The sequence below is a fragment of the Laccaria bicolor genome, genomic scaffold, assembly GCF_000143565.1.
Source record: "Laccaria bicolor S238N-H82 LACBIscaffold_8 genomic scaffold, whole genome shotgun sequence".
In the NCBI taxonomy this organism is placed as follows: domain Eukaryota; kingdom Fungi; phylum Basidiomycota; class Agaricomycetes; order Agaricales; family Hydnangiaceae; genus Laccaria; species Laccaria bicolor.
In genome coordinates this window covers 130921-146506 of record NW_001889879.1, presented here as the reverse complement: position 1 = coordinate 146506, position 15586 = coordinate 130921, and the positions used below count along the sequence as shown (strand labels likewise).

At 46.8% G+C, this 15586-nt stretch overlaps 4 protein-coding genes across 4 annotated transcripts; 3 read left to right on the top strand and 1 right to left on the bottom strand.

The window, feature by feature from the left end:
• Nucleotides 1-4134: 4134 nt before the first annotated feature.
• Nucleotides 4135-4343, top strand: LACBIDRAFT_317861 (glycosyltransferase family 4 protein; the record flags this gene model as incomplete). The annotated part of the gene is made up of 2 exons (XM_001879358.1): nt 4135-4159; nt 4210-4343. The coding sequence occupies 2 exons, from the start codon at nt 4135-4137 to the stop codon at nt 4341-4343; spliced, it is 159 nt and encodes a 52-aa protein (XP_001879393.1).
• A 445-nt stretch (nt 4344-4788) lies between these two features.
• Nucleotides 4789-5283, top strand: LACBIDRAFT_317860 (glycosyltransferase family 4 protein; the record flags this gene model as incomplete). The annotated part of the gene is made up of 2 exons (XM_001879357.1): nt 4789-4792; nt 4862-5283. 2 exons carry the CDS (start codon nt 4789-4791, stop codon nt 5281-5283), a joined length of 426 nt encoding a protein of 141 aa, XP_001879392.1.
• Nucleotides 5284-8685: 3402 nt separating this feature from the next.
• LACBIDRAFT_325530 (uncharacterized protein) lies at nt 8686-11732 on the top strand (the record flags this gene model as incomplete). The annotated part of the gene is made up of 12 exons (XM_001879356.1): nt 8686-8820; nt 8864-9001; nt 9053-9166; nt 9281-9339; nt 9393-9514; nt 9554-10539; nt 10596-10745; nt 10795-10870; nt 10925-11047; nt 11102-11268; nt 11399-11517; nt 11567-11732. The coding sequence occupies 12 exons, from the start codon at nt 8686-8688 to the stop codon at nt 11730-11732; spliced, it is 2355 nt and encodes a 784-aa protein (XP_001879391.1).
• Nucleotides 11733-12173: 441 nt separating this feature from the next.
• On the bottom strand, nt 12174-14059 carry LACBIDRAFT_317857 (uncharacterized protein; the record flags this gene model as incomplete). The annotated part of the gene is made up of 12 exons (XM_001879106.1): nt 12174-12204; nt 12267-12397; nt 12454-12542; nt 12588-12680; nt 12736-12844; nt 12901-12982; nt 13041-13140; nt 13197-13305; nt 13360-13390; nt 13499-13683; nt 13817-13944; nt 14023-14059. 12 exons carry the CDS (start codon nt 14057-14059, stop codon nt 12174-12176), a joined length of 1125 nt encoding a protein of 374 aa, XP_001879141.1.
• Nucleotides 14060-15586: the final 1527 nt, after the last annotated feature.

Below are 15586 nucleotides of genomic sequence, written 5' to 3'. Positions count from 1 at the left end.
TACCAATTTAATATTAGCTTGGCTCTATTTTCCCAGGCGTGGCCCGGGCACTTTTACTGATTTAATTCAAATCAGCTCGGTTTTTTCCACCCAGCCAAGGCACTTTTATCAATTTAATTCACTTGTCTGCTCGGTTATTTTCCACCCGGCCTCGGCACCAGCTAAAGTACTTCACCAATTTAATATCAAATCAGCTCTATTACCAGAGACGCAGCCCGGGCACTTTTACCAATTTAATTCACTTGTCTGCTCGGTTATTTTTCACCCGGCCTCGGCACCAGCCAAAGTACTTCACCAATTTAATATCAAATCGGCTCTATTACCCAAGATGTAGCCTGGGCACTTTTACCGATTTAATTCACTTGTCTGCTCGGTTATTTTTCACCCGGCCTCGGCACCAGCCAAAGTACTTCACCAATTTAATATCAAATCAGCTCTATTATCCAAGATGCAGCCCAGGCACTTTTACTAATTTAATTCACTTGTCTGCTCGGTTATTTTCCACCCGGCCTCGGCACCAGCCAAAGTACTTCACCAATTTAATATCAAATCGGCTCTATTACCCAAGATGTAGCCCAGGCACTTTTACCAATTTAATTCACTTGTCTGCTCGGTTATTTTCCACCCGGCCTCGGCACCAGCCAAAGTACTTCACCAATTTAATATCAAATCGGCTCTATTACCCAAGATGTAGCCTGGGCACTTTTACTGATTTAATTCACTTGTCTGCTCGGTTATTTTTCACCCGGCCTCGGCACCAGCCAAAGTACTTCACCAATTTAATATAAATCGGCTCTATTATCCAAGATCAGCCCGGGCACTTTTACCAATTTAATTCACTTGTCTGCTCGGTTATTTTCCACCCGGCCTTGGCACCAGCCAAAGTACTTCACCAATTTAATATTAAATCGGCTCTATTATCCAAGACGCAGCCCGGGCACTTTTACCGATTTAATTCACTTGTCTGCTCGGTTGTTTTCCCAGCCCTTTGAAAGTACTTCAACAATTTAATATCACCCGATGTGCAGCCCAGGCATTTTTACCAATTTCATTCACTTGTTTGCTTGATTATTTTGCATCCGGACATGGCACCAGCCAACGTACTTCAACAGTTTGGGATTTAAATGCCTGCATCACCCGATGTGCACCTTTACTGATGTAATTCATGTCTGCTTGGTGTAATTTCACCTGGACATGGTGCCAGCTCACACATCCTTTCCCTGAAAAATGCACTGGCCCAGACACAATGATTTAATATGGAATCGGCTCAATCACTCAAGGTGAAACCCAGGTATTTGTACTATTTCCCACTTGTCGGCTCCATTATTTTGCATCTGAACATGTTTGATTGGCTGTTTCCATGCATTTATACAGATTCAATGACCTTGTCTGCTCAGTAACTTTGCACCAGAATACAGGACCAGCTAATGTACTCACTGGCCTGATGCAAACATAAAACCAGAGGGTGATTTTGAATGCAGGACATGGCAAAGAACACTGGGGGGTTGGTACAACATATGAACAAGTAAACTTAGTTAGGCCATGTGTTAGCCAGGCTGGCTATCATCACGGGACAGATGGCAACATAAATTGTTTAATTGGAGACAAGCCAAAGAATGGTAGGGAGTGTGGTGCCGACTGGGCCAGGCCATATCCAGGCTGGAGATGGCAACAGATGGGGGCCGGCCTCATCTCTGCTCGGGGCTCACAATGAGATTCATGACCTCGGGTATGTAAACTGACTTTGCCGAGCCAGGGTGCGGCAAGTGGGCTGATCCATATTGTGAGGAATCAAAAGCTGTTCAGCTGACCCACAATCCAAGGCAATTTCAGCAGGGTCAATTCATCATTAGGCTGGTCGGCCGGCACACAGAACCACTCCTCAAGAAGATATGGGTGGCCGAGCCAGCTTTGATGGGGTCAACATATACATCGGCTCATCAGCAGGCACCATCAACCATGGCCTGTTTGTATGGTCAGGGGGCTCAGTGTTGTTGGGGTAAGGTCACTAATACTTGTGTAAGGAAAGGCTGTCGGTGTTTTGTGGTAGATTGAAGGAGTTGTGCGAGTGGGTGTTTCCCTTGGGGTTACGCTTCGACATAACCATAGTGTTTGAAAGTTGGCTGGGCGCCACATTATGATCCCTAACGTTATCCCCAAAAATGGTCTGTGAGGGAGTGGCTAGTCCGACCGTGACGTCTTGCATGACCTCCGGATTTGAGGTTGGTATGGGGCTCGGGGTAGAGAAAAACGAAGTGGGGGGTGTACTTCTTGACTCCTCGAAGAACTTGTTATTGGTTCTGAAAGGAGTCTGGAATCCGAAAGAAAGCTCCGCTCCTCCTTCCAATTCTCTACCTTGTTCGACGCTTGAGGATTTCTCATCCCACAGAGCCGTATCATCCCAGTCCACTCTCTTTTTCCCTGCGGGAACGTCTGTCTGGAAGGGCAGTGGTTCAACGGGTGGTAGGAGTCTTCCCTCTGTTGGCAGTGGTTGTGTAGGGTAAACGGTGCTCCAAGGGTGTCCTTGAGCAACGGCTGAGAGAGCTTCGGTGTTTAACTGCCCTTGGTGATGGGGGAACTTTTGAAGCAGGAACCTCATACGGTTATCGGCGCCGTCGATTCCGTCGAGTTCTTCGTGCAATTCGGGGACCGTCGATATAGGTGATAGAGGAGTCTCCAAGTTTTGGTATTGGGCCTCGTACTTTGCGACGGTCTGCTGGGCGGCTAGTAGTCGTTTGAGTAATATACTGTAGGCCACTTCTAGCTGCGATCGGCTTTCGCAACCTTGTAAGGCGCCAATCATAGTCTCCTCCGGGTCGATTCGAAACACCTTCATTTGTTCTTGTATCAGCTCGGCCATACTGTCAAGGAAAGTTTGTAGTTCGGTGACTGCTCGTACGATGTAGTCTAAACGAGAGTCTATCAGACTAATAGCAAAGTCTGGATCAGTGGCGTCAGTTTTGATACAAATATCTCTCGCCTTGAGGTTTGGCTGTTGGAGAATCCATGACACTTCGGCTGCCGTCGAGAAGTTGGACCCTTGCTCACGATTATACTCGAGGATGAGGCTGTACATGGGGGACAGAGAGTACCCCCTTTCCATGCCTAGCCGGTTATTCCGTGAACTCTCTGAGTGTTCGACGTTAGAGGGGTTTCCGGGATTCGGGAGATGAGATGAGGTGGGAGGTGAAGGGTTATGTGAAGGATTGTCCATCGACGTTCTCAAGGGTTTGGTCTCCGAGCGGGGCGTTGTCTTAAGTCTAGGGATTTGGGACGATTGGTGAGGGGGTTGATCGCGTGATTTCGACGAGGTGAGGGGAGTTTCTCCAATGGGGCTTCTCCTCCAAGGGGAGTCTGTTGAGAGAGGTAGTGAGGCAGTCGTAGAGGGTTTCGAGCCCGGGATCCTCAAGGATCCAAAAGTGCCTGAGAAGGCGGGCCTACCCCCCCTAGATACGACAGGGGGAGTCGAATTTTTCAGCGCTCGGTAGTCGGACAGGTTGGTCGACGTAGCGAGGGAAGAGTAATGAGTAATGTAGAAGACAAGGTGAACGATGAGTGAATCTAGATCTGGTTAGACAGTTGGCTAGGTGTATCGACTGTTCCCACAGTGTCCACCTTTGTAACCGCTACTTGACGTAGTGATCACTTGGGTAGTGGGACAGTCGTTGGAAAGCCTAGCGGACTACGACGATCAAAGGTGTAAGGACTCACCGAGTCGGTCTATACAGCTTAGTTGCACGCTTGGAATCATAGAACGTGACGGTTCAGCATTCTCGTACTCTGATCTCCACGGACAGTCCCAGTGGAGATTGCGATAACGAAGTTCTTGGAGTCTGACCGTTGATCTCTCAAAGCTTGAAGTGAAGCCGTTGGTAGGGCTTTTGTATCCAAGCGATACGAGAGATATAAGCGATGGTAAGAAGATATCATTTCCTCATGTACTACATGAGGTATAACTACAGTGCTTACGTAAAGCGTAACGTGATGTGATACAAAGAATGGAGAGTGGGCATATAAGTCAATCAATGGAGGCGAGTCTCGGGAGGTGGAAAGGGTAAATAGGTAGGATAGGTAGGATACTTACTAGCATGCTACACGGAACCTTATGCCAAATTCTCCAAGGACATCGTTGTCATGAGGCTTCCTCCCAGCGATCAATGTTCGTTCATAGCCTTCAATTTTTAAACACATTGTCACAATGCTCAATAGTGCTCAATGCCTTGATGGCCAACTCCTGGATCACCCTTCAACTGTCCACTTGTGGAGGTTTTGAGGTCAAAGTCTCTGACACAAGGGGCAAACAGCTTTTGTTGCCAGGTAAAGAGGTAACAAATAGTAAATAACTATGTTAAATCTTTTATTCCACATTTGTGACAAAAATGATCAGTCGAATAAAATTATAATTTTCTTGCTTATGATCTTTGTGGCAATGACCAATAAAAAGAAAATGTTGTTGCCACAGCAGGAAGATAAAGATAAACCCTGTTTTGCTGTGGCAACAATGATGAGGCAACAATTTAATGTCATTGACAGCTCGTTCTGACATGAGGAAATGGGAACAAAGAAATTATATAATTGCCAGGGAATTAGACATTCCCATGCAGGCCAGATCACCTCGTTGCTTGGCAAATATGTAAATTCTTTGTTTCTGTTCCCTCATGTCAGAACGAGCTTTCATTGACATTAAATCGTTGCCTCATCATTGTTGCCATAGCAAAACAGGGTTTATCTTTATCTTCCTGCTGTGGCAACAACATTTTCTTTTTATTCATCATTGCCACAAAGATCATGAGCAAGAAAATTATAATTTTATTTAACTGATCATTTTTGTCACAAATGTGAAATAAAATATTTAACATAGTTATTTACTATTTGCTACCTCTTTACCTGGCAACAAAAGCCATTTGCCCCTTGTGTGAAGTCCAACATGCCGGGATACCTGTCATCGCCTGTCACACTGGGGGCATTCCTCTGCAGATTGAGGACAGAAAGTCTGGATACCTCACTCATCCTGGTGACACCACAGCTGTCGCCAAACATCTCTACAACTTATACAACGACATACCTTTGTACCACAAGATGAGCAAGTACGCGCGAACCCGCATTTCTGACGAGGTGTCAACCGTCGGCAATGCCGCTGCATGGTTGTACCTCACAGTCATGTATCATCGCGGCAAGAAGATTAAGCCTGACGGGGTGTGGTTGAACAACTTGTTGCGCGAGGAGACTGACGAACAATACGTTGCAGGTGAACCCAGGTTGCCAAGGGACATCAAGTGCTGATCGCTACCAACGACCTTGATGCATGCAAAAATTCTTTCCTGCAACCAAATCAACACATTATTCAAACTGCACATGACATGTATTACTGTCATGTGACCATTACCAGGTCACTTTAGCTTAAATTTGCAGATTGCATGCCTCCCTCTCATTGGGAGCACATAAAATTTTGCGAGTGAGTAGGAGGAAACATATACATATTGTATCTGTAAGTTTTATTCTGGAGGGATGCTTTTGGGTAGTGTTAAAATGCCTTGACCCGTTTGCCCTGAATTGGTCAGCACATAAGCCAACCGTAAAATATTCTTAGACACCTCATATTCTCCTTATCTGATTCAAAATTTTGTGTGCGAGTTACTAATACCTCCACTGTAAACTCTCAAAAATATTTATGTCAATAGAGGCTAGCACTGTGGAGAGAAATGGTCGTCAATTAGATAGACTTGCTTTGATGGGCAAACTTGGCAAAACAACAATGTGACCATCTTATCTCCCTTATATCTCAGCTCATGCTCAACGTTCTGTCCAATAAATCTCCACACACAGCCGCATGTACATTGTCAAACTCTGTTCAAAATTTCAAATGCATAGCATGGATCGTTGTGGTGCTATAGCTTGTTGACCCGTTAGTGCTGATGACCCGTTAGGGGTCACATGACAGTACGTAAAAGATATGATCTTCAGGCTCTGTCAAATTTTAACCTGTAGAAAAGGCTTTCTTTGGCGACTTACATGCTCACACGGTGGAGTCAGTGGCTGACATCGACGTGGTGCATGTTTTTTTATATCTCACTTGCTGAAACGACGGCTGCTGTAAGTACATAGATCAGAGGATAGACCCCCGACGAGGATACCTTCCAACCTGGCCCAAGGGTAACAGTGGTGTATTATTTCAGACAAGGGTAACATGAGCGGCTCTGAGATGGGTGAGGTCAAGTAAAGAAAAGAAGAAATCCAACATCAAAGCAAAAACACCCGGGTGCGGTATAAGCAATGTGACAAGAAAAAAAGGAGTGGATGGGTGGTATGCGAGGGAGGAAGGAGGGAGAGAGAGGGTATACGACCGTATTGATTAAGAAACAGATTGGCGGCTACGCTCTTTTGCGGGTGTACTGTAGAGAGTGCATTGCCAAAGGGGGAGGAGGGTAGCGCCTGTCCAAGAAGATATTGTGTAGGGAAACGGATGATCATCGTCTGCCCGTGCTGCGACCCAAGCCGACCTGGAGGTTGTCCAGCTCCGCCTCGAGGGACTTGATGGTACTGTGCGCCATCTCTAAATCTTTGTTGAGACGGTCTCGTTCGGCAATCAACTGTGTTATTTGATTATTTGTCAGAATGGGCAAAGAAAGACGTTGGAGAGAGTAAACACATGTTGCTCCCATTGTCTGAATCGCGCTTCCTCCGCCTTGACCTGCTCCGTGAACTTCTTCCTGAGCTGCTCTTCCTCTTCCTTGAACTTGGGGTTGTCCAGTTTCTTGACTTTGGGTTCGCCAAACTTCCTTGTCTCCATTTGCTGTTGACGATAATTCTCGTAGTGAAGCTCTTCACTTGTCGAGATGAGGTCCAACATGTGTGTGCGAATCAAAAGGGAGCGGAGCTTTTTAAAGTCGCAGTGGTTCTCATTCTCGACTACAAAAGAGCAGTTAGTTTGAGCAAAAAGCTAGTTTGACAGAACCCCCACCTTCTGCAACACCCCAAATATATTCACGGCCCTTGACGACACGTCCATCTGGGGTCCTAACGTCTTCAGTCGAGCCAATGATGGAGAAGGGGATAGCATCGATGAGAACGTGAGCATGCTCAGCGTTCTCGTCGTCGGCCTCGACGGGAGGCGTGTAAATCCTGATACCTTGAGCTGCGATAACCTCGCGAACCTGGCGGGAAAAAGTTTGAGCAAGAAGAGTTAAAGTATGAAGGAAATGATACGGACACGTTGCTTAAAGGTGAAAAGGTCGTTCTGTGTCAAGGTATCGGCCTTTGCAACGACGGGGATGAGGTTGACGCGTGTCCCAAGACGCTTCATAATTTCAATGTCCAGAGGTTTCAGACTGTACGAACGTCATTAAAGAAATTTAAAAAATTGCAGGAGAACACGTACGTGTGGCCTGTGGGTCGGATGAAGTACAAGCAAGCGTGAACCCTCAGGTCAGTCTTTTCATGCCTCTGGGGCTGCTGCTCCTGCCTCATATATGCCTCGTGCTGGTCGTCGATGAACTCGACAATAGGTAGCCACGAGTCACGGTTGTTGACGTAGTCACCAAACCCAGGGGTGTCAATGACGGTGAGCTTGACCTTGAACTGGCGTTCCTCAAGCTCGGCCTTAATAATCTCAACTTCCGTCAACTTGTCGAGCTGCTTGAAGTGACGCTTGCTGTAGTTCTTGGGAGGTGACAGCTCCGTCGAGAAGAGGGTGTTGATGAGGGTCGTCTTGCCTAGTCCAGACTCGCCTATATGCATTCTCAATGAGCAACAGTGGACCAACGACGACGGTGTCGTCAAGTGACTCACCAACAACCATGATTGTAAAGTGTGCACCACGCTTGGCGACAATCTTGTGTCGCTAGATGGTGACGAGCAAGTCAGCAGGTGGGGGGTCGAGCACGGCAGACAACACTAACCTGGTTGGGAAGGTTGGCAATACCAATACCATCGACGACGGGTGCAAGGGCGGCCATTGAGAAAAATGTAGTAGAGGACGACGACAACAACGGCGGCGACGGTGACAGGCTTTGACGAAAAAGCCAAAATCGTCTGAGAAACAACCGTGTGTGCACTTGTTTACTTTGTGTGGCAACAATGAAAGTTCCCACGGCCACCTTTTCTTCCAATCCCTATCTACTTACTTTGCCTCAAAGCTTGCGAATCCGCGGCCGGATAATCTAATGGTAGTCACGCTACGCCAGGTAAGCCATGAAATTATCGTAAGATTCTCTCGTATTATGGCGTTTCATTCTTAAGTTCCTGTCGGTATATTTTGTTCTTCCTTTTCCAGTTGACTCTTCTCACTTGAATTAGGTTGTCCCAGACGGGAAACGCAGGCTATTGTACTCCACTCCGACTATAGTTTAGAAGCTATACGGAGGCGGACACCACGCCTCCTCCCCCAATGTTTTGCGTCGCTGGGCGCAGGGAGCAATTTTCGCGCCCGGCCTCCCCATTACAGGTACTAGCTCAGTGACCAAATCTCCGCGCTGCGAAACTATGAAAAGGCATGACGAAAAAAATGTGACGTATCCACTAGTTGCTTCGTTCTCCATCACAGCATCAAACGCAAATCAAACGTACAATCCCAGGAGTTCACCTCAGATACTTGAATAGGCGTGAGTAACTGGCAGTGTGTCAGTAAGAATTTGGTTACGTTAACCTGGCTTGGAACTGGCGGCGAGACAACTTTGTTGCAAAGCAATGTGGACTTGGCCGAAAAAGCCTGCTTACCGCATAATTTTGTCACTGGACCCTGCCTTTGTTGACAAGCTTAGCGCCGTCTGTCTTATCGGCACCGATATCATATCTGATCTTTCTCACCCACCATCACTTACAGTACCCTCAATCACCAATACTCATGGCCGGCACCAACCCCAAGGACAACCCGTATCTCGCGCACCATTATAATGGGAGAAAGGGGGCAGCACCCGAGCCCGCACCAAGTCCAAGAATAAAGGAGCCGTTGTATGGTTTTTTGCCACGAAAAGTGATTGGAGAACAAGTTCGCAAAGCTATGGTGCGTAACTTGGTCCCGGTCGGCCTTTCAATTATTGACATTATTTTATAGGATGGAGACATAAATCCTTTCACAAAACAGCCTCATTCGTCTCAATACAAGAAGATTCTTGAAGCGCGGAAGAAACTACCCGTTTTTACGCAAATGGACGAGTTCTTGAAAATCGTGAGTGGAGGTCCCATCCCTAAAGTTCGCCCTTGACGGCGATTGAGGACGATCTTTATGGATGGGACCTCCTACCCGCACTTCCTCTGATACGACGCTGATACATGGGGACAGTTCAGCGAAAACCAGATAATCATCTTGGTCGGCGAGACAGGATCGGGAAAGACGACACAGTGCGTATAGTGAATCTACCCATAACGGAGCCTTATCTGATTCAAGTCGCCAGAATCCCACAATTCGTTGCCTATTCAGACTTGCCACATACCAAAGGCAAACTTGTGGCATGCACACAACCTAGGAGGGTAGCAGCGATGTCAGTCGCTAAACGTGTGGCCGATGAAATGGACGGTGCGTTGTTCCCGTCATTCTAGATCTCACTCGATTCAGCTTGCTCAACTGAGTCAACTCCCACAGTCCAGCTGGGCCGACACGTTGGTTACTCAATCCGTTTCGAGGACATGACAGAACCTGGAACAACCTTTCTCAGCTACATGACGGATGGTACGCTTCTACGCGAAGCCACGAATGACCCCAGCCTTGAGCGATATTCCACCATCATTCTTGACGAAGCCCACGAACGCACTCTTGCCACCGATATCCTCATGGGTCTGCTGAAAGGTGTTGCCAAGAGGCGGCTTGACCTCAAAATCATCGTTATGTCGGCCACCCTCGATGCCGCCAAGTTCCAGAAACACTTCAGCCTACGCTCCGGCGTCTTAGCAACAGTCTTCAACGTCCAAGGTCGGACACATCCGGTGGAGATCTTCTACACGCAAGAACCAGAACCCGACTACCTGGAGGCTGCTATCCGAACAGTACTCATGATTCATCGCGCTGAAGCTGAAGGTGACGTTTTGTTGTTCTTGACTGGGGAGGAAGAAATCGAGGACGCATGTCGCAAGATCAAGGTAGACGCCGATGATCTCATCAAGCAAGATTCGGAGTCTGTCGGTCCCCTTGTGTGCATACCTCTCTACTCGTCCCTCCCCCCACAACAACAACAACGGATATTCGACGCACCTCCTGCTACCCGGTCGACTGGTGGCCCACCAGGACGGAAAGTCGTCGTATCGACGAACATTGCAGAAACGTCGCTGACGATCGACGGAATCGTTTATGTGGTAGACCCGGGCTTTTCGAAGCAGAAAATTTACAATCCGATAATACGCGTGGAGAGCCAGTTCGTCAGCGCCATATCAAAAGCGTCTGCTCGACAGAGGGCTGGACGTGCAGGACGTACTAAGCCAGGAAAGTGCTACCGGCTGTTCACTGAGAAGGACTTTATATCGGAGCTGGAGGAGCAGACTCATCCTGAGATTTTGAAGTCTAATCTGAGTAATACAGTACTGGAAATGGCTAAACTCGGAATCAAGGTCAGTTTCCATGCTTTCAGGTGATTTTGCAACCTGACGAAGTTCATCCTCAATAGGATCTTGTCCGATTTGGTTATGTTGATGCCCCTCCACCTGAGACGCTTATGAGGGCACTAGAACTATTGAATTACCTCTCGGCTTTAGACGACGACGGGAACCTCACCGCCCTAGGTGCTACGATGGCCGAGTTTCCTCTAGACCCGCAGGTAGATACCCTCCACGCTGGGATTTTCATTCGACTAATTCTTTCAATAGCTATCGAAGCTGCTGATTGTTAGCTCAGAATTCAAATGCAGTAATGAGATGTTGACGATCACCGCGATGATGTCAGGTATGTCATGTACCTTTTCGAATGCTGCATCTTCCTGACGAACATCATCCATAGTACCCAATGTGTGGCTTCGACCGAACAATCAAAGACAACAGGCGGACGCTGCAAAGGCTCTATTGACAGTTCCTGACGGAGATCATCTGACGTTGTTGAATGTTTATAACCAGTACATGCAAAGTAAGCTGTTCATCGAAAGTCGCTCTACCGCTTCTTCTGATGACCTCTCATCAGATATACATGACAAGAACTGGACATGGACACACTACCTCTCCCATCGTGCGCTGCAACAAGCAGACAATGTTCGTGCGCAGCTACAGCGGACGATGGAGCGCTTCGATATAGACTTGGTGTCACTCTCAGACGAGAAGAAGCTATACACCAACATCCGACAAGCCTTGGTGTGCGGATTCTTCATGCAAGTTGCGCACAAAGAAGGAGGAGAGAAAGGGAATTATCTCACAGTGAAGGAAAACCAGGCACGTTCCTCCCAAGTCGAACAACTGACGATTCTCACTCATCCTTATGCAGGTCGTTGGCCTCCATCCATCCTGCGGTCTGGATACCCAACCTGAGTGGGTCCTCTTCAACGAATTCGTGCTGACCACCCGACCGTACATCCGCACCGTGTCGGAAGTTAGGCCTGAATGGTACGCTCTGGCTGCTCTCAGAAGCTTTCGTAACCAACATCTCTTCCAGGCTCCTTGAGTACGCAGGAAACTATTTCGATCTCTCGACCTTCATCGATGGAGAGACGAAGCGAGCGTTGCAGCTCGTTATCAACAAGAGGGCAGGCAAGTTTTCGAAGAGGATTGATAGTGGGAAGGACAACCGTAAAGCTAGGAAGCAAAAGAGCAATCGTTGAGTTGCTTGAGCTTCTTTGAGGTGAAGGCGGTTGTTTGATTCTTCTATCAAATTGGGAATGAAAACGGTCTGCATCGAAGGTTAGTAAGAAAACGAAGGTTTGAATGATTACTTTGTCTACGTCCTGTTGCGTTTTTGTACACTATTTTTGAAAAAATCTTACTTATTATTCGCATTTTTATACTTCCAGTTTCGAAAAGATGATGCCCAATATGCCAACGTTCTATCTTTTGACACGTTATCACCTGGGCCACACGATTATCTCGTCAACGTCCCTCATGGAAGTTGAGCAAAGTAAAAGGGCTAGTCATAGATATAATATTGACACTTTCACAACAATGATAAGTCGCAAAGGCAACTCTACCACTGGTCACCGTGACTACAAGTACACTACACACCTAACTTTCACCGGAGTACACCGCGATCACCCTCCAAGCCTCCTTTATGCACGGTTGAGAATGAAGAACACCAGACTGTGACATGATTAGTGAGTTAAGGATCACGCTTTTCGTTCAAAGGAGAGAAATTGACTAACTCTTGCAATTTGGACACCTTGATAACATTCTCGAGACGCGAAATCACAGACTCGTCACTGATCTCTTCTCCGTCGATGGCTTGGGGTTGATGAGCTATAATCACCTCTCCTAAATCTAGAAAATAGCGCTTCTAAAATTCATGAGTCAGCTTTCTCGTAAAGTGAGGCCAAATTGAAGGTATACGACCTTTGAGCAATTTTTTCCTTTGGTTGCATCAGGCCACACCCATCCATTTTTGTCGACTTTAAAGTCGGGATTCTTGCCGCACCTTCTCACTGATCAGGGAGCGACTTAAGTTCAAAGTGAAAACACATACATGCCGTTAAATTTGGTACCGTATGCCGAAAAGAACCTTGTCAGGAAAATAGGCTTGACCTCACGATGATAAACGTCCATATCCAATTTATAATTTCCTAAAACGCGCTGTAGGAAAACAGCAAAATGATAGAGCAGAACGAAATCACTTGCCTGTTCCCCATGTTTCAAAGACGGAAAGCTCGCCGTTAAGTCGGAGACAGTTGGGGTCCTTCTGACATTCAAGAACGATTGTATCGCCCAAGTCGAGAATATAATCCTTCTGAAACACGGATTTTTATTTTTATTTTTGAAAGAGAGATGGACGAAATAAAAAACCTTCGAACAGCTCTTGCCTCTCACAGCGTTCGGCCAAACCCAACCTTCCTTGTCGATATCAAAATCGGGGTTCTTGCCGCACCTTAAAAGTAGCTTGTATTTCAGAGATATGCGAGATCGTTTCAAGCTGTCCCACATACGTATCATTGAACTTCTTGGCACCATATTGGTTCTGGAACGCGGCGATGAATTTCGGCTTGACTTTACGGTGGTAAAGATCAATGTCGATCTTGTACTTTCCTTGTTCAACACAAAACATCAGAAGCGATGGCATATGGTAATAATACCCTGCCTACCCTTTCCCCAGGTTTCAAATATAGATACCTCTTCGTCCTCGAAATCATTGAGTTCGGCAAGGCTCTGGTGATCTAGAACCACCTGTCCTAGATCGAGGCTAAATTTCGCCTTCATTCGTTGATATTTATCAGCATTCGCCAACTGAAAAGGAAGGAAATCTACCTTCGTGCATTGATCTTGACTGCGAACCACGCTGGGAAAGACAATGCTGTTCTTGTCAATATCAAAGTCCGGATTAGTACCACACCTTTTGAGCATCCCGTGAGATCAGGTCAGTTGTGTTTAAAAAGCCAAAACACACATTCTGTTGAACGTTCTGAAAGTATAGGCTTCTTTGAATCTGGTGAGGAAAATCGGTTTCACTTCGCGATGGTGGACTTCAAGGTCAAGCTTGTATTTTCCTGGGAGTTCATGAGAAATTGTAAGTTTGCGAGCCGCCTTTCTAACCACCCTTGTCCCATGTGGCGAAGAAAGTGATACCTTCCCCTAGCTAAACGACGATGAGTCTAGCATACATACAACGTTCGTCTTGAATATTACCTGGTAAGTAGGCGGCGATGCAGCAGGAAGAACGCAAATGGTGAGACAAGTGAAGAGAAGGAGAGATAGGAGTGTATGCCCCATGACGACTCAAGCTCGAGAGAAGCTGCAAAAGCCCCTCAAATCGCCTAGGCTTTATATGTCGAGTTCCCAGCTTCCCCTGAGGCCATATGTTTTCGTCACACAAAAAATACCCCAATCGGATAACTGGGAGGAACATTCTGGAACGTTTGCAATGTCAGAAAGTGTCAAGCAAAACTCGGCGTTATAGAAATCCGTACTTACCATAACCCAGTAAGATCAGAGGCACACATATGCGCATACTACGTTGGCTGGAGTTGACTCGTTGATTGACTTAAGGGCATTGACCAATCAGCTGGTACAAAACAAAGCGGAACGGCAGAAGTCCAGTTGGGGAAGTCCAAGGAACCTAGCTGAAAATACTCAGTGGACTGCGGAGCAAATCACGGGCCCGGGGCGAGCTGGGGCGAGGCAGGGTGTACCAACAACGACACCCAACACACTCAGGCACATGACGATGTGTCGCTGATATCCCATCAAATTGGCCATTATTGACACTCCGACGTATCTGCCGAATAGGCGCCGTTAGGGTTAGGGATGTTAGGGTTAGCATATAAGATAATACATGTCCTTCGCGCGGTAGCGTGCTCTTAACTCTCCCCGCGCGGTAGCGCGCTCTCGGTTAGGTTAGGAGGTTAGGGTTAATGGTTAGGGTCGGGAGGTTAGGGTTATGGTTAGGGTTCTCGTTAGGTTAGGAGGTTAGGTTGCCGGTTAGGGTTTCAAACTCCGCTGAATTCCCCATTCGGGGAGTGTGTTGCTGTTGGTATATCCTCGGGGCGAGGCATACGCATCTAGAGAACCTCCGTGGCAGACTGGCAGTTGAGTACAGTCATGGACAAGCAAAGCCCACTAATAAAAATGGAAATGTTTTGATGGCTACCAAAGTGCCCGGAAAACGTGCAGAAACATTGAGGGAAGCTTCTGGCCAAATTTCAGCCAGGTCTCACGAGCCGTTTTGGAGAAAATGGCCATATACAGAAATAGGCCCTAAAATTTTGGCCGGGACACCAAAAACTGCTAGGAAAAATATGAAAAATAGTGGAATCGCTTCCTTTCACGGCGAACAATCTGCCCATCAAGTTTCGAAACAATTTATCAAGCGGTTCTTCTGGAAAAAATTGCCAAACACACTGTGGGAGTTGGCTTGTTTATGCTGCGAGAAAATTGTAAATAAGAGGAGAATATAATAGAATCTTGTTCCGGATCAGAAGCATCGGATAAAACTGGAAGAAACTTAAAATATATTCTCTCTCTTGTCTAGGGTTTATCTGCATCAGTAACATGGCAAAATAGATTCCGGGTTTTTACTGGTTTTGGAAGTTGCCGGGGTTTCTGGAAACCCGAAAAGGAATAGTCTAAGGGTTTCTCCGGTCAGGGACTAGTGATTATGTATATCTTACGCTATTTGGGCAGCCGGTTTCCACCAAAGGATACATAGGTTGCCAAGTTTCGATATTTTTCAATGTTTCGAGGTTTTTAGTGGTTTTCGGAGGTTGCCAGGGTTGAGAAACCCGTGGAAACTGATTTGCTCAATTACTGATGTGCTACCCCAAACTAAGATATATTTTTAAAATGTTCTATTTAAGTTTTGAGAAGAAAAGGGGAAGGTATTCACGATATATCTGACAAAAAGGCAGTGCCTGGAAGGTGAATGATAAGTAACGGCCCTGCCGTCCCAAATCCCTGGAGATGACGCCGAAGTGGCGATGATGAGCGGTAGTCAAGCTCCTGTTCGGCGTCATCTACAGGAATTCTGGAGCTTATCGAC